At 36.1% G+C, this 26,742-nt stretch overlaps 1 protein-coding gene across 1 annotated transcript; it reads left to right on the top strand.

Annotated features, from left to right (window-relative positions):
• Positions 1 to 219: 219 nt before the first annotated feature.
• LOC118197061 (prostatic acid phosphatase-like) lies at positions 220 to 25,257 on the top strand. The gene is made up of 5 exons (XM_085811333.1): positions 220 to 316; positions 12,803 to 12,892; positions 15,111 to 15,231; positions 17,160 to 17,239; positions 24,036 to 25,257. Exons 2-5 carry the CDS (start codon positions 12,887 to 12,889, stop codon positions 24,312 to 24,314), a joined length of 486 nt encoding a protein of 161 aa, XP_085667459.1. The 5' UTR covers positions 220 to 316; positions 12,803 to 12,886; the 3' UTR covers positions 24,315 to 25,257.
• The last annotated feature ends 1,485 nt before the right edge of the window (positions 25,258 to 26,742 follow it).

Raw genomic sequence — 26,742 nt, 5'->3', positions numbered from 1 at the left:
GTATGATTGCATGTTAATTTTCTCAAGAAATACCGAAAGGTAAGTACATCGGAGCAATACCATTTTTGCTCATAGCGATGATATGGTATTTGTTTCAATTTGCTAAATTATTGTTAAAATAATATTTTTTTATAAATATTATAGCAAACTATCTCCATACCATGATATTGTATCTATACCATGATATTGTATCTATTATTATATTGTATCACGCCTACCTATGAACATTACCATCACCAAATGTAACAATATGCAACTATGTATATCCAAAACATCTGTATGATTGCATGTTAATTTTCTCAAGAAATACCGAAAGGTAAGTACATCGGAGCAATACCATTTTTGCTCATAGCGATGATATGGTATTTGTTTCAATTTGCTAAATTATTGTTAAAATAATATTTTTTTATAAATATTATAGCAAACTATTTGAAAATGAAACTAATCTGTAAAGTAAGTTACGTATTTTATATATTTTAAAAAATCATATTTCCGAAATCAATGGAAATCACATGTTAGCAATTATTTCACTGCTGAAATATGACTTTATTTATTATTTTTGAAGTAAGGACGAATTTGCTTGAATTAATATGCTGACATAATATGAAACATTTTACCGCATACAGAGCAAAAAGTACAATTTTCGCGAAGATATGATTGTGCGTAAAGATGTATTCACGGTTATAAATGGGGCGATTTTAAGAATTCTGAGAAAATGTCCAGTGTTAAAAGACGTTGCATATCCATGCATATACAACGGCTGTCTAATATATCTGACGGAAAACTCACTGACAGTCAGGAGAAGAACGGAAAAATTAATGGAAAAGGAGAAAGAAATATTAACACTTTTAATGGAAAACGACAAAATTAATGGCTTTGATAAATTACTAATAAATGTTGACATCAAAATTAGAGAAACTGAGAACAAAATACAAAATTCATTATCTATAAAAGTTCTGATGAACTGTTTGTTATGTTTTTGTCCACCTCCATGCATTTAAAAATGCTTGGTTTAATCCTAGTATTACGGTTCACTCAGGATTTGCCTATACTGACATCACAAATGTTTTAGCGATCCCGATAGCCCGATAAATATTATTTTGTAAATATAATCTTGTGGATATTGTTTGTAATTCTATTCTGTTGAAATAATTCTTCTATGCCATTTAAAAAAAATCTATTAAATTATCAGAAGAACCGTCGAAAGGTTTAATGCTATCGTATAAACCGCTGGAAAGTTTAGACTGAACTGCTGTTCGAGAGATTGACATTTTCAGACTCCATCTTATTTTCAGAAATATTTTCTTCACGTTTTTGTAATTCACCGTCGGAATTAAATACTGGAGATCTTCAATACAGCAAGAGAACGATGGAAAAGAATATAATGATGGCAGCTTATTTTGAATTGAGGAGAAATCATGGTGGTAATGCCGAATTTCTGCTTATTTTGTTTGTGAATATCTGCTCTACAATGCAACGTGCTAAAATGTGCCATACAGTGAAATAGTGTTCTGTTTTGGTGTTTTATGTTTCCTAGTGATTAAACTTACATGGTGGTTTTCTCCAATCTTCAGTGATCCAGCGGTGCAATATTTGGATACACGGATTCGGTTATAACATCGTAAGTGCTATATCGTATATCACTCATATTAAACGAACAGGTTGGTGCTCAGACTTTCCGCATATGATCGAAAAAATAGTGTTAAGGAAACATTAAGATTACTATGAAATATTGTAATCTATAATCATGCGATATTTAAGTGTGAAAAATTAAAAAACACTAAATATTTTTTTATTGATTGCTAATTGCAGTTTTATTACTTGTCATTTGGTAGACTACTGTTAAAACCTACTGTTACTGTTATATATTTATAATAACACTTTCATAATTACTCTCACTTACATACTAAAGAATTAAGAAAAAAATTATGAAATATAAAATAACCGTAACTTAGAATTAAAGTACTGAAAATAATTAAAGCTATTATTAATTATGCATATTTAGTCTAAAGAGAAAAAATTGTATTATCTTCTGGTTTTTAGGTAATGATAAAATATTTAAACTTTAAAAAAATACAAGGAATACAAAATTATAAAAAAGAAGAAAAATACATTAATTATTAAGCTTATTTATCTGCATAAATCAATATGTAACACAAGAACGTCATAACGACGTTTTCACAACTGTTGCAAAAAGGTTGAATTCTGCGAACATATAGGCGTCATTAAGACGTTGTGATACGATGCTTTCACAGCCAAAATATAACGTGAAAAAGACGCAATAACGACGACTATTCAACATAAACCTTATCTGCAAAGACGTAATAAACACGTCTTTGCAACGGTTGCAAAACAATGGAGTTTCGCAGACATCTGGGCTTCTTAAAGACGACATATTGCAACGTTTTTGCAACGACATCCGCGACCAGTTTGCAACGTCGTTAACACGTTGCCGTGCTACTTGGGATCGGATTTTTATCTTCTCCGTCGCCAAGTTGGCTCGCTCTCGTGCAAATTTATGCATCACTTCAAACCGGGCCTAGCGATCTTGGATGTATTCCTCAGGCGATGAAGGCACATCCGGAGGGTGACCATGTAAGAGACCACATGGCAGACGAAGGTCACGACCGAAGAGCATCTGAGATGGGGAATAGCCGGTAGTCTCGTGGACAGCACTGTGGTAAGCCTGCAGAAACAGTGGGAACTTCTTGTCCCAGTCCTGTTGGTTTCTGGAAATCACTAATGAGAGGTTATTAAGGATGGTTCAATTAAAACCTCTCTACCAAGCCGTCCGACTGGGAATGTAAAGGCGTCGTTTGGGTTTTGTCAATGACGAGTAGCTTGCAGAGTTTTTTTATCACAGCCGAGGTAAAATTCCTTCCTTGATCGGAATGTAACTGAAGAGGCACTCCGAACCTGGAAACCCAGTGCTGTATTCTTACCTCAGCTACTGTGACAGCCTGTTGATCAGGAATAGGATATGCTTTATGACACTTGGTAAGGTAATCAAATACAACCAGGATGTATTTTTTGCATCAGCAGTTCGTGGCAGAGGTTCCAATATGTCTAAGGCGCTCCCACATTGTAATGTTGCAACTTGCCTCGGCTGCCTTTCTTCGGTCCTTTCCGACCTGCATAGGTATCACAATATCGGCACCACTTTTGCACGTCTTCCTTTGCATTAATCCAGTAGAAATACTCACGAACCTTTTGCAATGTCTTCATTATTCCAAAGTGGCCTCCTGCAGGTCTGTTATATAGTTCTTTAAGCGCATCCGGAATCTGGGCTTTTGGAAGTATCAGGTGCCATCGGAAAACATTTCCATCATCCGTTTCGAATTTCGAGTACAAGATACCATTTCGAATATGGAGTGAGTCCCCGAGGGATCAATATTGTTTTGTTATACAGAGGCTGTTTACACATTTTTTAGACGATGTATATTGTATTCACAAAACAAAATTACCTAAAATTCTTGTGTTTTAAATGTTCTATTTGACATCCCTTATTCTGAACTATCTTTCGACACCGCAATTTCCAGGATAATAATGCCTTTTGAAGTGGCAGACCAAGCCGTCCGACTGGGAATGTAAAGGCGTCGTTTGGGTTTTGTTAATGACGAGTAGCTTGCAGAGTTTCTTTATCACAGCCGAGGTAAAATTCCTTCCATGATCGGAATGTAACTGAAGAGGCACTCCGAACCTGGAAACCCAGTGCTGTATTCTTACCTCAGCTACTGTGACAGCCTCTAGATCAGGAATAGGATATGCTTCATGACACTTGGTAAGGTAATCAAAGACAACCAGGATGTATTTTTTGCCATCAGCAGTTCGTGGCAAAGGTTCCAATATGTCTAAGGCGCTCCCACATTGTAATGTTGCAACTTGCCTCGGCTGCCTTTCTTCGGTCCTTTCCGACCTGCACAGGCATCACAATATCGGCACCACTTTTGCACGTCTTCCTTTGCATTAATCCAGTAGAAATACTCACGAACCTTTTGCAATGTCTTCATTATTCCAAAGTGACCTCCTGCAGGTCTGTCATATAGTTCTTTAAGCACATCCAAAATCTGGGCTTTTGGAAGTATCAGGTTCCATCGGAAAACATTTCCATCATCCTTTTCGAATTTCGAGTACAAGATTCCATTTCGAATATGGAGTGAGTCCCCGAGGGATCAATATTGTTTTGTTATACAGAGGCTGTTTACATATTTTTTAGATGATGTATATTGTATTCACAAAACTAAATTGCCTAAAATTCTTGTGTTTTAAATGTTCTATTTGACATCCCTTATTCTGAACTATCTTTCGACATCGCAATTTCCAGGATAATAATGCCTTTTGAAGTGGCAGAAGAGGTATTCTATCCCATTCCTCCCGAACAGCTTTCCAGAGTCCTGTTAGAGTTTTGGGACAACGTTTGGATAATGTAGTTTTTAAAAGTCCGAAAGCACTAAAATCCATAGGTGACACATCGGGAGATTTTAGTATTGATATCAGTGAAGGGTATGGCCTTGATACCAGTTTTTTGTTCCATTTTTTTAGGAAATTTACAGTGGATTTTAATGTGTAACTGCTAGCTTTGTCCTGATGAAGTCTCACAGATTGATGACACTGTGGGTAAAGCGATGGTATTTAATTCAGAAAAATTGGCGATAAAATATGTTCCTGATAGTATTTGGAGTTAATCTTGATTTTTGTTTGCACTCTCTTTATTTTTAACTTGCCATTATAAGAAAAACCAGCAAGAATCATGAATCCCTTAGAAAAACTTTCTTTCGATTTTTCGAACCATGTACTTGAATTTTTTTCTCCCCTTTTATGATGATAAATGGTTCTTTTTTTGTTACAATCATTTAAATACACTCATGCTTCATCTATTGTGACAATTGTTTTCCATTTTTCTTTGGATAAGTATTTCTCATATAGAATTCTGCAGTGTGTTCTGCGTTGAGCGATATGCTTTGGAAGAAGACGATGCATATTGCGTTTTTTCGCTTTCTTAAGATTTAAATCAAATTTTATCATTTTGTTTACAGTGGACACCGAGCATTTTAATGATTTTGCAACTGTCTTTTGACTAGAGGGATTTTCTTTTAACGTTAAACAACGTACCTTTGCAATAGTCGAAGATATCCGTTTTCTCCTTGGATACTTGTCTGGAATTTTTGTCCCACTTGAGGCTCCAATTTGACGTTTTTTTTTGCTTTCTTGTTGATGATATTACCTATCAACGCTTTAGATATCACAAAACCATGACTCTCACATCGTTTTTGGATAACGGAGTATGCATATTTCTCTTCGGAAAGAGCGTAAATGTAGCCTTAGAGCCACTGCTTTTTTAAATTCGCCATTTTGAATAAAAACAAAACTTTCAAGCCACAGACGATAATTTTGGCTTTTAAAAACATAGTACAATTGCAATTACTTCTTTTGCAGCAAACGAATTTTTATTATCGCTTACCAAAATCGTCTAAAAAATGTGCGAACAGCCTCTGTAGGATTATAGATCGAAATGTCCTGCTAGGTAGGTTTTCTATTTGAAGACTCCATTAAATGAATTATGGGTTTAATGTCACCGTCTTCCAGTTGGTCTATCCTGACTGCATCATCACTCCACAGGTCTCGATCAGCCGATGTTGATGTCGTAATTTGTCGTTGCGACCGGACTTAGCAGTTCGTATTTCGTTTCGACCCTAGAACAATATCGGCAGCTTTCTGGACGAGGTCTTCTAGACAAGGCATTGGCGTTTCCGTGTGTGATCCCTTCCGATGACGGATAGTGATGTCTTATTCCTGGAGTCTGTATCTACCTAGTTATTTGAAACTCAAAATTTAAATTGTACTGAAATTTAAAAGCCAGGCGAATAACGATGCATGATCCGTGCGGAACAGGAATTTTCTGCCGTATAGATAGTGATGGAAATGTTCTACGGCTTTGACTATGGCTAGCAACTCTTTCTTGGTGGCGCAGTAATTCCTCTCAGATTTAGACAGGCTTTTGCTTCAGTAAGCCACTACATGTTCTTGTCTGTTTACTTCTTGGGACAAAACAGTACCAACACTTTCACTGCTCGTGTCAGTGTCGAGAATAAATGGTCTGTCGAGCTGATGTTCCGTCAGGATTGGAGCAGATGCTAAAGCTTCCTTCAGGTTCTTAAATGCATCCTAACATTCTTTTGTCCACAAGAACTTTTGCTTGCTCTCAGTCAGCTTGTGAAGGGTGTCTTGGAATGGAAGAAATGTTCTTCAAGAATCTGCTGTAGTAGGTGTAAAGCCTTAGGAAGCTTCTCAGATTTCGGAAGGGCATTTTCGGGATGTTTCCACTCTTTAACGGTTGACACTTTTTCAGGATCCTTGCACACACCTTTAGCAGAGATGACATGTCCAAGATTAGTTGCCAATATCCTCACTTATGTCTAGTGTTGAAAACCGCTTGCTTCTAGAAAGAGTTTCCAGAATGTCGTTAATCCTAGGAAGAAGGTAACTGTCTTTTTTCGTATTCTCGTTTAACCGACGATAGTCAACGCAAAATTGAGTTGAACCGGCTTTCTTCCTGACGCGGACGATTGGAGATGCCCATGGACTTGCTGAAGACTCCACGACATCGATTTCTTGCATGTCCTTTAAAAGTGTTCGTGCCTCTTCCTGTTTAACAATCATCAGACTCTTGGATGTTGCTTGATTGGTATCCACCAATCAAGCATCACCATTGTCGATTCTATGTTGCGTCAAATTGGTTCGACCCACTTCAGAAGACGAGCGGGAGAAAACATCTTGAAGATCTTTAATGACACGTTCGGCAGCATTCCTCTCTTCATCGTTTAAATGCTTATTCTTCAATAACTCCGATGTAATGCTCTCTGAAGACAATGATTCTGAAATAATACTGTTTTTTCAACGCTGCGTACTGGAGTACATGCTGCAATCACTGCACCTTTCTTAATAACTCTCGCCTTTTCAGTTACATTGGCAACTCTCACCGGGATAGCGGTCCTTGATAAGTCGACAAGTGCTGAGGCTGCTAGTACTCCTTTCGAGCTGTTACAGTCAATGGGATATTTGATGATGCCGTAGCCAAAATTTCTGCATTCGGCTACGGATCCAAAGTAAAAATTCTGTTCTTGCTGGTACTGTGATTTTGTCTTGAGCTATGATTTTGTGGATAGATTTCACTCCTTCGTCATTATGTAGTTCATTGTTTTTAAAGTCCAAGGAAAACGTGTATTTCCTTAGAAAGTCCAATCCGTGTATGCAAGGATCTGCAATATCTTCCACGTATGCTTCGAGGTGGTAGACGGCACTTTCAAACATGATGTTAACGTCTAATTTCCCCTCGATGTCGATCTTCTCACCGAATCTCGTCGCTTCTTTCTCATGGATACGTCCCATGATGAAAGCTAATTCACTGCCGTCACTCACTGCAGGAATCTGCAGCGCTTCAAACTAGGGATTTTCATTATGTGGCACCCTCCGCCCCGCGAGATGGCCACTAATAAGTTTCCCTCCTTCTTTCTAGGAACGGTCTTAACATCCGTGCCCTGGGAGTTCTGCAGTTTCTTTGAATGTGGCCTTCAGCGCAGCAGTTCCAGCACTTTATGGTCGCTTTCTTGTCAACAATATTCCGTCTCAAGGTGTTCCGTTGTCTGGTTAAATCATCTAGATGATAATTTTGGCTTTTAATTTGATTGATCAATTTGATCCTCTGGCTTTTGGGCTAGAGCACCACTGATTGGGTGGCTGTCTCTACGAGTGACTTGCCGGGCTGCTTCGAATTTCAAGGCATACACTATAGTGCCTTTCAAGTCCTTCACATCCTCCATTCGCAGAACGTACTGTATTTCGGGATCCCGGATTCCGTCGAATGAAGTACTGCAAGTACAGGATTTCCCTTGTTTCTGTCGGGCACTTCGAAAAGGTGAGATGAAATAGCCTTTCAACATCCGTGACGAGCTCTTGGAGGGTTTCCGTGGGCTTCTGTTTGTGGGATTTCAATTGAAGCCTACTATATTCTTTTGAACACTTCTCCTCAAAGCTCAGCTCCAGTGCGCAGCACACAGCTTCTAAAGCTTTTGGCTTTATCGTTTGGTTTTCTAGCCTTTGTTTTCGGGAAGAGTCTGAAGGAAATCCGCCGTGTCTTATCTCAAAGAAGCGGCGAGATGGCAGGTTTTAGCTTGGGAATCCCATCGGTTCGATTCCGACACTATTGTGAATTATGTCTTGTACATGTGCCGAAGGTCTTCCCATCATATGTGGATATCTTCAGTGAGGAACGAGCAGGCATGGATAAAAATTTAAAACTATCTCTATTGATCTCTGCTTCCGCTACGAATTTCTTCAAGGTATCAGCTTCTTTGGCGACCACAGCAACCTTGTGATCAATTTGGTGTTGGACTGCAAAATCTGTTCCTTTGATTCGTTGTTCCACTACATAAACTTTATCTCCTATTTGTTTTTTGACATAAGAAACTCGTTAATAGATTTGCCGTTCCACTGTCGAAACTCTCTCTTCTATTTGTTCTTTAACAGAAGAAACGTTTTCTTCAATTCTTCCAACTTTATTTTCAACCGCGTGTATTCTGCCTTTCATAGCATCAAATCTATTTTCCATAATGCAAGTATTTTCTCTTTTCATCACTTCTTGTCCGGATTCAATTCTCTTAAAAGGCTTTCATTTTTACTTTAACAGAAATTTGGCCAGCTTTCATCTCCTCTTTGACGATATATTGGCCAGTTTTCATCTCTTTTACGGAATCCTTTATCTCTTCTTTAAATGATGCTTGTCCAGCTTCCATCTTTTCTTGGAATGCAGCAAAATCAGTGACAGATTGTCTCAATTGCTCTTCCATCGCTCTAGTGATTGGCATTCAAACGCCACTCCTGACACCGTACGGGAGTGTACAACGTACACTCCTGTGCGTACGGGTTCGTAGTAGATTGAATGCGCAAGTCGATAAAAAGTTAATAAAATTTATTATTATTCTAAGAATAAATACAAAATACTTAAATTTTCTCAGAGATATTCGTAATATCACATTATCTCACGGTAGTTATATTTTAAACTACTAAAACGTTCAATAGAACTCAATTCAAAACAGAGAAAGCTAATCCGATTTCACCGCGAATTATAGTCAAGAACAAGAACTAAGTAAACAAGTGAACTGAGATGCTTTCCTCTGGCTTTTATAATCCTTTTGTTCCTACACGAGAGCATGCTGCTATTTTCTCGATTTTCCTGGATAGCAAAAGGGTACAATTACGAAATATTTATTTCTTAAAATGTTAAATGCGCGTGCTCCTGTATTTTAAGTTTTCCGGCGTAGCTTTCTTTTCAAATAAGTCTCGTGCTGCATTACACGAGAGTATGAAACAATTTTAATTACAAATTCTACTAAAAATAGATAAATAAATACAAAATCCGTAACAGTGTTTAATAAATAAAGGTAACACGCAAAAAGTTTTAAAAAGTCCCTTTGAGAATTTTATAAAATCAGAAAACTGTAAGATTTTTTAAAAATATTATTTATTAATTAGGTCTAGCAACATGCTTGTTTTCAATCGTCCATGACACCGCATGCATGAAATTATATGTGCCTTTTATGTAACTAATTTCATAAGGCTGTAGAGTCATTAGGATTTTTTGTAAGCAAGAGAGATGAAAAAAGGGCAATCGCCTTCGCCGGAAATCGAACCACGGACCTCTGGAATACCGGCCCAGCGTGCAGATCCACTACACCATGAAATCACGCTAGGAAGGCGGGAGAAATACCTTATAAGGCATAGAAGACATTTAAGGCTTGAAAAAATGCTGCCAGAATTCAGAGAAATTTTAAGAATCATCTTTTGATAACTTTGAACTCAAAGTATAGATTGCAGATTTTATGAAACATTAAAAAATTGATTTTATGTAATTAGCGAAATTATCATCATTTATAATAATGTAATTTATAATAATAACAATTTATAAAAAATATGATAAATTTGTTCAAAACATAAGCAATACGTAAACTGCAAATGATTCTGCTCATTTTGCAAAACACATTGTTGCTAGAAACTTCATAGATTATATCTTCTCTAGCTTATCTACATGTATTTAGCAGTTAATTAAACTGATATTATTGTTTTTGAATGATTAGTATCATTCATATTTTCTCCAAACCGAACCGAAGTTCAAGGTTGGCAGACCTAATGCTGGAATCAGTTCGCATACTTAAATTGTACATCGCTAAACTCTGCTAAAAAATAGATGTACAGATCAAATACTGATTAATTACTGCAACAAGATTATATGAGATTTTTGTATAATTTGTTATAAATTTTTCTGGTTTCATAGTTTTCATACTTTTAAGATATATGACAAAAATGAATGTCTGTTTTTCTTTTACGTAAATCTATAATTTAATTCCAATCTTTATGAAACCTGCCACACTGGACCTTCAAAAGAAAAAGAAGGTCACTGTGTACATGAGATATCTCAGCTTTGGAACTTTGGGGTTATACTGGTTTTTGGCAGGCGATGTATTAACCTGCTCTTGCCAATTCCTTGATGTATTCCATGTTGGGCCTGACGGTTGTGAGTCTAAATAGTGATTTTCTCCCGCAGAGGTACATTCTGAAAGGGAAGATTTCTCAAAAACCAAACATAGTGATTTAAATGCTTTGCGTTACCACTCTGCAAAACGTAAGATATATATGTTTCAAATTTAATCAGAAAATTCAGCAATATAAAAAAAGCTATTGCCACTCGGGAAAACGTAATTATATTAATTTGTCTCGAATTTAATAAACAAACCGAGGTATTTAAGATAAATGTGTTGCCACCGCCCGAATTAAAATGTTTTAAAGTTGTAGAGACATTAGGTATTTTTTTTTACGCAAGAGAAATGAAAAATGAGCAATGCTCTCGCCGGAACTCGAACCTCGGACCTCTCGAATGCGCGGAGTGTGCGAAGGCATGCTAAGAAGGCTGGAGAAATACCTTATATACCCGCCCTTTTAAACGGCGATTGGAGATTAGGGGATCCAATTGCCAAATTCTGGTAGTGGGGAATAATCATCCACCACCTTCTTTAGTTCGGGCGTCGTTGTGGAGACATTAGGTATTTTTTGAAAGCAGAAGAGATGAAAAACAAACAATGCCTTCACCGGGACTCGAACCTCGAACCTCTCGAATGCGCACCGAATGCGCTGACCATTACACCACGAAGGCATCTAAGAAGGCATGTGAAATACCTTATAAAGTGTGTTATCGTTCAGCAAAGCGTAAAATATTTAATTTCTCACGCATTCACATGCATTTTATTGTATTATACGCGCTTTGTTTGCGTTCTGAACGTGAATTTGTAACACCAAATAATAATAATAATAAATAAAAAGCCATACTTTACACAAGGGCAGCTGCATGTCAGAAACCTTCCGATTCATTCGTGTACGCACCAGATGGAAAAACGAACAAGTGTTGTGTATTTATAAGCACTTCAATAAGTTGAATTCAAAGACAAATACTTTCTTTCCTTTAATTAACATTGCAACGCATCTAGTACTTCATAAATCTGTACCACATATCTGGAGTGTTACACCATACTGGACGTAAACCAAAGAATCTTTTCCAGTAAGAAATAAAGGGAAAATAATTAATCTGTTCTCAATTAAAAAAATCCTATTTTTGTATTATTTACCTTATAAGGTGTTTCTCCCGCCTTCCTAGCGTGCCTTCATGGAGTAGTGTTTCTGCACGCTGGGCCGGTATTCCAGAGGTTCGTGGTTCGATTCCCGGCCAAGGCGTTGCATATTTTTCAATCTCTCTTGCTTCCAAAAATAACCTAATGTCTCTACAGTGGCGCCCGAACTAAAAGGGTGTTGGATGATGATTCTCCTCACCCAGGATTTGGCAATTGGGTCTCCTAAAAGCCCCAGTCGCCCTTTAAAACGGGGAGTATATAAGGTATTTCTCCCGCCTTCCTAGCCTCCCTTCGTGGTGTAGTGGTTCTGCACGCTGGGCCGGTATTCTAGAGGTCCGTGGTTCGATTCCCGGCGAAGGCGATTGCTCATTTTTCATCTTGCCTGCTTCCATAAAAAATCCTAATGTCTCTAAAAGTTATCTAAGTCTAAAATAGAAATGCAGTGGGTGAAATACAAGTATATACTGTACATAAATCCTACCATACATAAAATGTTTCTGTTATCTAAATCAAAAGCAATTTCTTACCATGTTTAACGTCTCTGATCTTCGTTTAATAATCGATTTCAGCCCCTATACAACATTAACCTATTTAAAAACGTCTTTGCTCTTCACAATCGCAGATACTGAGAGACATTAAGTATTTTTTAGAAGTGAAAAATGAGTTACCTTTTACCACCACCCTTTTAGTACGGGTGCCATTGCAGAGACATTAGGCATTTTTTGGAAGAATCGAACCACGGACCTCTGGAATACGCGCCCAGCATGCAGACCACTACACCACGAAGGCGCGCTAAGAAGGCGGGAGAAACACCTTATAATACTATCGTTCTCGGACGTCTTAGTCATAGCACCTGTCTTATTATTCGCCAAGAAAGACTGTTCTAAAATGAGATACTACAGACCCAAAAATCTTTCTAATGCACATTTTGGGTTGATTACTGTTATATAAAGGATATAAACATTTCCAAATGCTTATATTATTTCATATGAAATATCTTCAAATATGAGATAAAAGAAGATGCATAGCAATCCGTGGCAATATATAAGACAGAGCAAAACTGAATATTTACTGTGCATACAATATCATTATGCCATTTTAAAATTCAATTATTTTGCTTTCAGAGACTTTTCCAATATTTGTCGTATCGCAGCGGATTAAAAATAGAAACCTGGGCAGATGCAGCAGCCTTGTACGATATTTTGTCTATGGAAGTAAGTTGCAAATCGAAGTATGTCTTGAATTGATGTTCATTAGAGTAACGTTTCATTTATCGCATCAGAAACACGTTTGAGATTCTACAAGTATGATAAATTCTGTAAAAGTTCATAATCGACTTAATAATTAATTTTCTTTCAAGAGAGAAAAATGAAGCTAATGGAGATAAGAGTACCTCTATATCTCTTCCCGACCATTTCATTTTAAAAGAATAAATTGCAATAGAAATAAGGAATTTACATAGCGAACAATACGAAAAAAAAAAAAAAAAAAAAAAAAAAAGACAGAAAACTTCAAAAGTGTATGAAGAAGGCTGGACAGTCTTCGAAGAAAAGAGGGGAAATTCTATATCTGGCGTTCTACTGGGCCGATTGACGAAATTTAAATTGAGATTTTCATGTCTCGAAAGCGCGACTTAGTATATATTATTAGATTTATACACAGCATTGTTCTAACAGTGATATTTTGACACAAAATCGGACTTTTTCTGAAATAACATACCAATTTCTTTTTCATAATTCGAGTATACGAGTCAAAGTATGCCTAAATGTTAAATTTTATAAATTTTGGCGAGAAACTTACCGAGAAATTTAAAAATTTATCTTGGCGCACTGTTTACAATTTCAGCCAAGAATAGTTCACTTGGCGAAATTCTTAATTTATGGCAAGCTATTTTCCTTTCCCTTTCATAGTGCACAAGGGGACAGAAAGGTGCATCGGTTACTTTTTCAAATAATTTCAACAAAGTGCGTAAACCATATTTGGCGTTATTATCGCTGATAAAAAATATGCCAAATTTCAGAACACGCCAATATATAAATTCACATATATCTTGGGAAATTCTGAATAATAAACTCTAATTTTTGTAGATACGCCTAGAAATATATCTACTTTAAAGTAATGGCAAAAATTTTAGAAGATAAAATTCAAAACGTTTCCCGAAAAATTTATAAAAATTACTAAAAAATATAAATTAAAATAAGTAATCAGAAAATATCTGCGAATTTTATTTAGATTGAGCTTATACTTCGACCTGTGAAAAAAGGAATTAAATTAGTTAAATGAAAACTATTAAAAAGTATTAAAAATATTAAAAAAATATTAAAAAGTATTGTTGCTTGGATCCGGGTTCGTAAGAGATTGATTGCACAAAACTGATGAAAAGTTAATAAAAGTTACTCTTATCATAAGATATATAATAAAACGCTGGATATTTCCTCAAAGATATTCGTAAAAAATCACAATATCACACGATATCGCGCAGTAGTTATATTTTAAACTACTAGAACGTTAAATAGAACGCAATCCAAAGAGCAGAGAAAGCTAATCCGAATCTCGAAATTACAGCAGTTAAGTAAACAACAGCAATTCGCTAAAACAACTGAGAATATAAACTGAACTGAGATATTTTTATCAGGCTTTTTAATCATGCACGAGAACATTCTGGTAATTTCAATTTTCTCGAAGTTTCCGGAAAGCGAAAGAGTAGAATTACAGTTACAGTTAACGCACAGTTGCATTTATTCGATTTAAATATAAATTACGAGATATCTATTTATTAAATGCGCGTGCTCCTGTATTTTTACAAACCAAAACCTTTCTCTTCGTGTGCTTTCATATTGGATAACTACACACTTCAGGTTTTGCCTCTGTGGCGCTTAGATGCTGTTTCATTCTGCTCTGTTCCTATCGCAGCAATATCAAAAATGTAAATGTTCTTGAGTAGACACGACTAGTTGGTGTTGGTGTATTTAATTACGGCAAAGCTCACTGGGGCTATCTGCCTAAGGGGAGGGATGCCTTCGTGGAGGACTTTCTAAGGGAAACTGGCTCGTATACACGTTACACATGGGGAAAACCACGAAAACGCCCATGCAGCCAGCCCGTTCGCGGGATTCGAACCTCGGACCGAACTACCAGTGTTCAGCGACGTTACCGCTTGGCCGCTGGTGGGCCTCATTAGGCACGACTAGAATGCCAAGTGATAGTAGCTACAGTTCACCTGGCACTCCAGCAGTGCTAGTCATGTGGTGTCCACATCAGATATTTTTAACTATGTATTCCACATAATGAAGTATCAGATAGTACCCGTTTTCTAAATAAGAATGTTTTTCGTAAAATCATATCAACGTTCATTTTGTATCTCTATGTTTATTAAATTCCATGTCGAAAGATCATAATTTTTTGTTACAATATAAATTTTCTTTATTACAGAAGATATACAATTTAATTATTCCATCCTGGGCTAGGCAAACCTGGGAAGAACTGGAACGAATAAACGATATTTCATTATATTTTCCCACAAAATCCAAAGAATATCAAAGACTAAAAGCAGGTACGGAAATTTCATAAGCGTTTTTTTTTTTTCTTTTCTCTGACATTTCTGTTTAAATCTCTGTTTCAAAATTTATTTACAAAGACAATGATACGAAATCTGTTGTTGTTACCCATCCTAAGTAGCCAGTTATTAGGCCAGACCAGATCCATGAATCCAACAGCCATCAGCATTTCCAATACGAAGATAAGTCTTTTCAATAGGTCCTCTTTTATAAGTCCCAAACAGGTGAGAAGCTGTTCAGAAGTTAAATTATCAGTATAAGATTTCCTACAGATGGAGTAGATCTTATTCCCTCGGTCAAATTTAAGGCATTTCAGGTGTCCACTCGTCAAAGTAGTCTCCTGAGCTCGTCAAAGTAGACAAAGTAGTTCACAGAAGCAGTAGGACCTCTCGGCTACCTGCCGAAGCTCGAGCCGGAAGAGAATGCTAAGAAGAGAGAATAATAGTAGATTTAACTCTCGAGCTGATCTCCGAAAAGGTCAGGGACACGAAATCTTTCAAAGTTTGATCCGTTTGCCTCTCATGAATAGGCAAGTAACTGATTATATAGAAAATTGGTAATCACGTTTCTTTTTTTTTTCTTTTTCTTTTTTTTTTTTTAATATTTTCACGGGTTTTGTTGTCGGCTGAACAGGGGATGACGTTTATATTACTCACGAAAAATCTATAAACGTTGTTAAGTCTATCAGGAATTTGAATTGAACACAGAGAAGAGACAACAGGGAGAGAATGTACGTGTTGTGATTAAAATTCTAACTTTAAATTTTCAACTACAGTGAATGAAATAAAGAAATTTTGTTGTAACATGCTTCGAGGTCCACCGAAGCCTTTGTAAAGTGAGCGTTAGCTGTCACAAATTCATTACCAAAATGCAAATATCAAACACTATACATAAACGTACTTTAGATTAATATTTAAACTTTATTTATACTTTAAATAAAATTTAAACGATTGATTTTTTTGATAACTTGTGACTTTGTTTTCCTTAGGAACATTAGTCAGCAGCGAAATTATGCTAGTCAAATATGTACAGTGAAACTTCATCATATTTAGATAAAATATTATTAAATATCAAAAGAAATATTTTAATTATTATATACTGTTGCGTTGTTTAGGGGTTCGTAGTGGATTGAATACACACAATCGAAGATAGCTTGAAAAATTTTTTTTTCAAAAAGAAACACTCTAAAGTTCTGGAATTTTCCGTGAAAAATCTCGTGGAGCTCTTTCCAGTATGACACAGCACAATCAGTAGCTACCACTTCAAACTACTAACAATGTTAATCATAGCGCAATGCCAAAGCACATGTAAAGAACGAAGCTGGCCCGAGGATCTCTCAATACTCCGAAATCAATCTAAACTGAAAACCGAGAATTAATGCTGTCTCCGGTCTTATGCAGTTTTCTCTCAGCCGACAAGAAATTTCCAGAACGCTCGATTTCTCGAAATTACTGCAAGGCATATACAGTTACATTTACATATAGGGCCACATAACAGTTACAGTTACATGTAAGGATCAGACCAATTACAGTTATACGTGTCTCAGACCAAATGGTCTCCAATATTTTTGGCGATTTCTTGCCAAAATTGGGGACAAAAATTAATCATCAGAAATCATCGCCAGCTTGGCGCTAAAAACCATCGCTAGTTTGGCGAGGTAGCCGTTTATCTCAGTATTAAATGGACTTGTACCTGTAATCTTAGTTTTCTGGTAAAGCTTCGTCTCTTGAAGTATTTCAAATTACATTATACAAGGGGCACTACGATTCATAAAAAATGTCACTGAAATTATTTACATATATACAAAATTCGGAACAATATTTTAACAAAAAGTGTTTAAAATGCTATGTGTTCTACGAAAATCAATTTTTCTTAGTTATGCTCCTTTCTAATAAAAGTTCTTTTTTTTTTTTTTTCATGACAGCGCCTCTCTTGGTTCACATCGGAAAATTAATGAAGAAAAGAATTGAGGGCGAAGAGAAGAAAGTGTTTGTGTATTCTGGGGTGAGTATGTATAGATCTAAGAATTAGTATTCGTACATTTATTAACTCAGAATATCTTTAGTGTTTGAATAATTTTGAATCAAACGGAATTTAAGTAGGAAAAATGCATTCAAAGAATGGTGTATATTCGATAATTTTGCACCAAATAATTTGCTCAAAATTTTATAGCGAAATACAAATATAATATTTCCTGTTCATAAAAATAATCTAACTTCCTAAATATATATCTATTGCGAAGTTACTCTGTTTTAATTTAACGCGTTTGAACATAAAATTTCTCAATGTATAGATGTAAGATATGAAATATGACTAACGGATTATCAATTTAATTTGGCAATAGCCATTTTGATTCCTAACTTGACTAATTCCCTTTCAAGGAAGCTGTACTGCTTCAGTTATGTCATTATTTCATCTCCAATGACTGCAATGATCTATATTTCTTGTCCACTCACCATTTAAACCTGAAACTAAAGAGTCGAGTTTATAAACATCGCAGCTGCTGAATAGGCTTTACATTTATCCTCTGCTCTCGCCAAGACACAGATTGCTGCTTTTCTTGCTCTCGCAAAAAAAAAAAAAAAAAAAAAAATTAACTATTCTGGAATAGGCACGAATAATGTGCTGAGTATTTGTGGCTGCAAAATATTTGACTACAATAAAATATGGCTTAAATCTGCTACAACTGCGTCTTATTGCATCTATGTGACTTTCAACTTTCTTCTTCATTTCGGATCTACTATGTATGCTTCAAAATCTATCTGAGTCATTCCCAAATCATCACATACATGTGTAGAAAGTTATATTACTTTAACGAACAAGAAATATTCTATTTGTACTTTGCTATAACTATCGCCTCCACCAATGGCCGAGTGCTAAGACAGCTGAATATTGGTAGTTCAGACCCAGGCGGATGGCCTGGCTGCAAGGGTTTTCGTATGTGTAATGTGACTGCATGAGGTTAGTTGCATGAAAGCTTTCTTGTCGTTCCTTACATTTAATGTACTGCAAAGACAAGCAAATATGATAATTCTTTACATATGAGCACATTTCTCTTCGAAAATCCTGAACGAAGATATCCCGTTCCATAGTAACCGTACTGTGCCTGCCTTAAAAATAATCTATTTCTTGAACTCGGCGGCACAATCAGCCCTCGGAGAGCCATGTATAGCAGTGCCCTGATATCTCTTTACTACACCGTAGGCTCTTAGACAAGAGGTCAGCTTGTCGCAATTCTTTTCAGTTTGTGCCAAGAATAATTCACTTGGCGAACTTCTTAATATATGGCAGCCAATTTTCCTTTCCCTTCCATTATGCGGGAGCGGAAAAAAAGGCTTGTCGTTTTTACATTTTTACTTTGTGCTATGAATGGAAAAAAAGTCACATCGTTCCAACTTTTAAATAATTTTAGAAAGTGTCTAAACCACATCTAATGTTTTATCGCCTTCAAAAATATGCCAAATTTCAAAACGCGCCAATATATAAATTCACGTACATCTTCAGAAGTTTTGAATAAAATACTGTAATTATTTGCAGGTATGCTTAGGAATGAGTCTGCTTTAAGATGATGGCAAAAATCGTATAAATTATCATTCAAAATGTTTTTGAAAAATTTATAAAAATTATTTAAAAATACAAATTTAAAAAATAAATCATAAAAAGTGGATGAACGTTATTTGAAATGAACCCGAATTTCGAAATGTGAAAGGAAGAATCAAACAAATTTAATAAAAAAAGAGATTAATAAATATTTGCCAAATTCAATTAACATTGAGGAGCTAAAATTTTGAGAACTAATCTTTAAAAACTACTCTTGCGATTTTTACAAAACTTGGTAGTTTGGCGTAACTTGAGTCGTAGAATCGAAATATGGGAAAAAAATTGGTATGTTATTTCAGAAAAGTCCGATTTTATGTCAAAATACCTATATTAGAACAATGCTATATATAAATCTAATACACATCCTAAGTCACACTTTCGAGACATGAGAAACGCAAGTTGAATTTCGTCAACTGGCCCAGTAGAACGTGAGATATAGAAATGTCCCATTTGTTTTGCGCAGTCTGCATACACTGTTTGTCGATAACAATGCTATGTGTTAAAGCGAATTTTTTCCAAAATCCGATTTAGATTTTTTAAAATTTAATATTTAAATGATTTTTCGACACATCTCCTTTTAGCGAATAAACATAATATCATAATTTTACCGATTGCACCATCAAACAGAGCGAATAAAGTCTTTTTACTGAAACTTGCAGGAAAATTGTATCTTGATTTCTAAATTTTTGGCAAATTTTCGAAAATTATTCGACTTTAAGACTATTTGATGTTTATGATTTTAAAACTTTAACATCTAAAAATGTACTGGATATAAAAACCGATAGTAAAAACAGTCTTTTAACAGATGGTAACTAACTAACTAATTTTTATACGCGCGTCGTCAACTTAGTGACACTACGCGGCTGGTAATACCCAATTCAGTCCCCCGATATTAGGCACGGGGCGGGCGTCCCAGCAAAACGCCACCTTGGAGATGGTTGTACACTCCAACTGAGGTCCCGGTGCCCACATCACCAGAAACATCTCTCTGCTAAGCAGGCCCATCGCTAAACTGGTCAACCAAGACCTCCGTCCCAGCGATCAGAGACCACGATGGGGTGGGCTGAATGCCTAGAGTTTTGACTGATCGTTTAGATGCTACCCGCCAGTACTACAAGAGCTACCCCTCCCTCCAGGCCTTGCACGGATTACCAAGGACAGCGGTGACTGGACGCTCCATGGCCCAGGCGCTGTTTGGCTACCGATGCCCTAGTTAAGAGGATTTACGTCACCCAACCCGTGAAGCGTGGAGACAGTCCCCACCCCACGGATCATCGGGAACCGCCAGGCTCGTAATTATTATACCCCCGTTGCCGAGACCTAGGTGCAGATCCTAGCCAGTAGCCCGTTGCCTAGGTGCAGATCCTAGCCAGTAGCTTCGCAGAGTACTCTACGTCGACCCCCGGGGGGATGACAGATAGTAAACAAACGTTTCTATCTCTTTCAAAGCAGTAAAAATTTAAAAAAATATTGGTTGAGCGATTTTTCACCATGTTTTTAAAAATGTGTTGGAGTCTAAAGCAATCGGGAGAAAAATCGTGTGTCGCGGAAAAAAGCTTCTCAGTTTGCCAACTTAGAGCCCTTAATGAAGAATTGGCGATATTTTTTTTCTCTGTCTTCTCACATTTTGGCTTCAAGTAAAACGCTCATTGCAACATTGTTATTACATCTAATTTCCGTCGCCCAGCCGGAATAGTGGTTAGTGACACTGACTGCCGTACCGAAGGGCTCGGGCTCGAATCCCAGAGAAGACATGAATATTTTTTAATGTACTGTGTGTCTGTGTGATATGGAAGTGTTCTAAATATACCGCAAGCGAAAAGTCTTCTCGAAAAGTTTGTGGTAAGGAAAAAGGTGTTGGAGACCTTCGGGCCCGTCTCCCCAGGATGCTATCCATCAGATTTGGGGACGGAACTGTCACCTGTATGGTGCTCAAGTCTGTTGCCAACGATAGGAACAATCTTGCAGTCCTTGCCACGATGAATTTTATGGGCTTGTTCTGATGTTACTGTCAGATAAATGAGATAAGTCACAACATCAACATCTAATTTCTGAAATTGCATAATTTTCTTATGGTTTATTGCTTGTGTTTTAATATTGATTAAGTTTCATCATTGATAATGTAATTGAGAATTAAACAAAACAAAAAAAAAAAATTAAATACAATAAAAATGGCATGTGGATATATTTATAGTACATCAGTCTAAACTGCATCATATCAAAATTAATGTGCATCCTAAGGTGTTACGTAATGCTACAAAGTAGGTACAGACTAAAGATTTCAGTTGAAACCGAAAATTTGACTGTTCTGTTCCAGGTTTTCTTCTGAATGTATCATATTCGGCTTTCCGCTTCCTTCTAACTTACCGCTGCCCCTCGTTTCTTTAAGCTTACAGCGTGCTAAGCTTACAAAATTGTGGGGTGCATATTGCGTCCATAATGATATGAATGAAGTATTGTGCCTCGAGAATTGTTTTAATCAGAAATAAAATCTGTTGAATCCATGGCGACATCTGTTGTGTTTGCAAGTGTCATTATTCTATCTATGTGGTCTTTATTGTATCAGTGTCATTCTGTTTAATGCCATCGTTTAATCTCTCCAAATTATTACAGTATTCACAAGGAGTAGTTTTATTTCGTAGTAAAACAAGCGCTGATAAGCATAAACAGATTCACGTATCATTATTTATGGGTGCGATATGCCCCCTTCCCCACGATTTCGTACAGCTTTAATCTCCAGGACAATAGAGAATAACTAGCAGAGGTTAAGCAACAGGTTGTCAGCAGGACGGCGAAGCAAGGAAAAATGTCTCAACATTAGTAGCAGCGATATTCATACGCTTGATTTCTTTGTTTAAATTCTATATCTGCGATTGAATACGAGCTGTCGCAATGTAGGAGGTTTACGCAAGCAACTGTGAAACGAAAAGACGCAGTGCAGAAAAATTATTATAAAACATTTAGAATAAAAAGGGGAGACAGCGAAATCAAAAATCAAAATGGGGAATGAAAAGGACTATTGGCAAATTCAAGTTAATAATTTTCTGTTGCATAGTTTATATCTTACATTACATACATATACTGGGCCATTCCAAATTTTTCTGCCGTTCCTGAAAATCTAAGAGCAGTTTCTATTGTTGAATATGAATGTTTGAATGTCACTTCTCCTGACTCCAAAATTTTACCTTTTGTGTGTTCTACTTCTTCTGCTAGAGCAGATAATTTCTTTATCTCATAATAACAATCATGAACTATATGGAAAATATAGAAAATATGCTGAAACTTATATTGTGAGAATTGTAAAAGCATCTCGTATCAGATGGCTGGGCCATGTGTTTAAGTATGATGATGCATTTCCAATCAAAAAGATAACCTTTTCGAGAATTGAGGGAGTACGACGAAGAGGAAGACCACTTACTATATGGATAGATGATGTCGAGCAGGATTTAAGGTTAATTGGAGTTAACCAATGGAAGGCTACTGCGCTGAATGGGGTCAGGTGGAGGAAACTTCGAGAGCAGCCTTGGCCTGTAACAGGCTGTGGAGCTTATAAAGAAGAAGAAGTAATTCTAGAGAACCCAGAAGCTAATTTCGGCATTAATATTTTATTTTGAAATAGAAAAATTGGCTTGTCAGGCTGCTCAAAATATTTTTCCTACATGCAGAAAAAGTGCTGCTTCTGATAACACAGTTCGAGACTGGTATGAGAAACTCAGTTCGAAACTGATGATAACACAGTTCGAAGCTGGTATAAGTGTGGAAATTTCAGCCTTGAATATGATGTTCCTTTTGGATGTACATTCTCTGTAAACAAAGGCCCATTAAAATAATCCAGAACAGCAATTATCAGACATGATAAACATTCCAAAAATTTCGGTACGTGATCATTGTATTTGGTACCCCGCCATGATGTGTAGTTAGCCTATATTTTAAAACAGAAGAATATATTTGCTCGAGTTTTGGCATGCGATTCTTTGTTGCAACAAAATAAAGACTCATTGCTGGAAATGAGAAGTGAAATATTATACAATAATATTATAGGAAAAGATCAAGGGATAAGCCAAAAACTAAGCCAAAAACTATCTTTTAGTATTATAAACAGAAGTGGTATGCATCTCCTAAAACGCAATGCTTTATGTATGTGCTAAGAAAGAAAAGGAACGGCATATTATAAACCGTTGCCAACAAATCAGACAATAAATTTGGAAAAACTCTATTTCCAAATGGCAGTTTTGAAAGCAGAAATCGAAGACTTCTTTAAGTGTAAACCAATTTTTAACGAAATTTACCAGTTGCCTGAGTGATAACAAAAAATCATAAAATAAAATGGTGCTTGTATTCTTCGGTGAAAGTTTCGTATGTTTTGTGTTGATTGATTTGTTTTTATCATAAACAAACAGCAGAACTTCCTGAAGTACCCAATATACATGTTCCTTTGAATACTCTCACACCGAAGAAACTTGTGGCACCGAAGAAATTTATGCCACTTGAAAATGTGGCATAAATGAGTACAAAACTATCTCAACAGGTTTCTCAACAGGTTCCTGTATTTATTGATTTGTTTCATCATGTATTTTATTTTTCTTATAAATGTACTACCACAATATTCTATCAATACATTTTACTTATCCATTCCATTTCGCTTACGTATTTACTCATTTGATATTCCATCGGTTTAATATCGATTATTGCGATATTCCATAGACTTCCATGTTCTCCCACGATTCCTATGGCTATTTGTTTATAAACTAATCATTGTTAAACGTATTTTACTAGCAAAGGTTTTTACCTTTTCATGCTTCTGAAAAATCATTATGTTTTAATAAATACTTTATTTCTGATCTTCATTACCCAACATTTTTTATTATATAAATTTGAGTTCTTTTTATTACAATTTTCAAATTTTGCGTTGCACAGCAAATGGAATGTCACTTCTCCTGACTCCAAAATTTTACCTTTCGTGCGTTTTACTTCTTCTGCTAGAGCAGATAATTTCTTTATCTCATAATATAATGTGGAGCTTATAAAGAAGAAGAAGTAATTCTATAGAACCCAGAGGTGTTAACTTTACAATTTTATTTTTAACTTTAACAATTTCATAACTTTAACAATTTTATTGTTACAGTTTATGGAAATTATATATTAATAAAGGTGTAGATTTCAGTGTTGCACATATTTAAGATCACCTCTTTTCTTTCAGCATAAAAAAAACTTGGCTGCAGTTCTGAATGCATTAGATGTGTATAACAGAAAGGAACCTCCATTCTGTGCAACGCTCGTATTCGAATTGTACAAGGAACATGAGAACTACACAGTTCGGCTGTTATTCTTCAACTCTACAACTCCAGAGAATGGCAACCAAGAGCCCTTTGTGCTTAAGCTTCCTATGTGTGATGAATTTTGCCCGTTCAAAAGGTTTAAGAACATGATCGTAAATTTAAATCCACCCCAAAATTGGGAAAAGGAATGTGAAATCTAATATTAACTGTTTTTGTAAACTGATATTGTCCAAACCTGTCGACGAACTGGTTAACTTCGTAAGTTGTCTTTGCGAAGAAGGGAAAATAATTTATTCGTAACTGAAATCGGAGAATATTAATTTTCAAGAATATGAACTTCATTTGATTTGAAGCGGAAAAGTAGCTGATAATCTCACTATCATTCATATTTATATTTTGTAAGACAAGAACGTAACGTACTGCTTTTTAAACATTTGTACTCTGTAAATCATTACCTAATGGTACGAAAGGTACAAATCAGAGTCTTTGGGAGTTTTTGTATATGAAATCATCAAAGATTTTATCTTGCACAAAAGTACATGATCCAAGAAGATGGGACAGACAATAATTTCAGCGCCCCAGGAGATGTCCGCGGTGGCAATTTTTAATATAATGGTACCAAGAAAAGATTGAATTTATGAGTTTACTTGCATATTTCTTAAAATATGTAGAATTAAGCTCCCTTTTAAATCTAGAGCCGCACAGAGACTTGTATAGCTCATTACTTAACCGACGCAGCAAGAACCTACACTGTGTTGTCTAAATTACTACATAACGTAATACTTTAGCTTTTATTATAAATCTCAGGAAATAAAATATGAAAACATTCAGTGCTTTCATTTCAAGAATTAAAAATGTTCTTCAGTTTTTGTTGAATAGGAATGTTTTGTTTTTCAGTTTTTGTTGAATAGGAATGTTTTGTTTTTCAGTTTTTGTTGAATATGAATGTTTTGTTTTTCAGTTTTCGTTGAATATGAAATTAATTATTTAAGCATTTAATAATATATTAAGTGCATAACTTTAGTGTCTGAGAATAAATATATGCTAGTGGGCAAGCCCGCTAGATGAGCGAGCTACGGCTAAAGCAATATTTATAAATTCTATGTACTGAAAAACCGAAAATAAAATGAACTATTAATTTAATGTACTGTATACAAAGTTACTAGCTGCGACCAAAGCAAAATTTATAAGTTATATATACACCTGAAACGAAAGTGCATAACAGCATTTCAATATGAATGAAGTCAGTTCATTCTTTCCAAGCAACAACCAGTTAGTAAATAATGTTTTGTTGCCAAGACAGGAAGCAAAAACTTTGATGGTGTATTGGTGTATTGAGAATACGGCAAAGCACACTAGGGCTATCTGCCTAAGGGGAGGGATGCCTTCGTGGAGGACTTTCTAAGGGGAACTGGCCCGTATACACGTTACACATGGGGAAAACCACGAAAACGCCCATGCAGCCAGCCCGTTCGCGGGATTCGAACCTCGGACCGAACTACCAGTGTTCACCGATTTTACCGCTCGGCCGCTGGTGGGCCCTCAAAAACTTTTGACACTTCAGGTTAATACGCATACGTATGACATCATGATTTAAATCTGATGTAATGTAACAACTTTTTCTCAATATCAATAAGAGAATTAACGTGGTAATAGCATACCGTGTCAATTATCTTAATTTGAAACTAAAACGTTGCCAACAGCAGCTATTTATTTAAGATGCTGTTATAACGGAAACATTTTCGACATACAATGACGTCACATGAAACTGCTTGCTTTCTCCAAAGTCAGAACATGACCTTATGTAGTAAAAATATATTTAATGTTTGTCAACACTATTTTTATTTCAAATGCTTTATTAACAAACTACGATTTGAAAGCAAGTAGTGGCAAAACATTTCGAAATAAAGGAGATTTTTACCTTCAGCGTGCGAGTCTGTTGCACCTCGGAAAAATGAGGGGGAAAATTAGCGTTTTCAGAGTTTTTTTAGTAATATCTCGGCTGATAAAAGTTGTACGAAGATGAGAATGGTCGAAGTAGCTTGCCACGAATTTTTGGAATTTGGGGGGGGGGGGGTGTACTGTCTCTCGAAACTCAATTCCCTGCCGTTCCGGAGGATATAATGCCCCAAACAAACAGTCAGTCAGACAGGCGCGCACAGATTTTAATAACATAGATATCAGAAAATACTGTTTTGTAATTGAATTACTATATTTTTTAATTTTTTCATTACCTTTTTAGTAAAATGAAGAATAAAATGATGTCTTCCTTATACATGACAAACATTTATTTAAGCTATGAAAACGTTGAACAATAGAGTAGAAACATGATATTACACAGCGCTTAGCACTTCTCGCTTACATGCAGCAAAGAACTTGCTTATCATGCGCATGCGCTAGGGGAATCAACAGCGGTTGCCAACATACCCCCTTTCGACGTTGATACTCCTATTCCTGAAAAGTACAACAAAGTACATATTAAACACAATTCAATCCTATAATTGTACACCAGTTTTGATGTTCAACAGGAGTCAAGGGTTTGGTTAACACATCAACTCCCATTTCACTGGTAGGTATGTACTGCACATCCAATTCACCGGGTTCACATACTTCACGCACAAAATGATG

Source organism: Stegodyphus dumicola, chromosome 2 (assembly GCF_044657685.1).
Source record: "Stegodyphus dumicola isolate Sdum_Otavi_A_Nest chromosome 2, ASM4465768v1".
In the NCBI taxonomy this organism is placed as follows: Eukaryota; Metazoa; Arthropoda; class Arachnida; order Araneae; family Eresidae; genus Stegodyphus; species Stegodyphus dumicola.
Note: the sequence above shows the minus strand (reverse complement) of the source record. Positions and strands in the feature narration are given on the sequence as shown.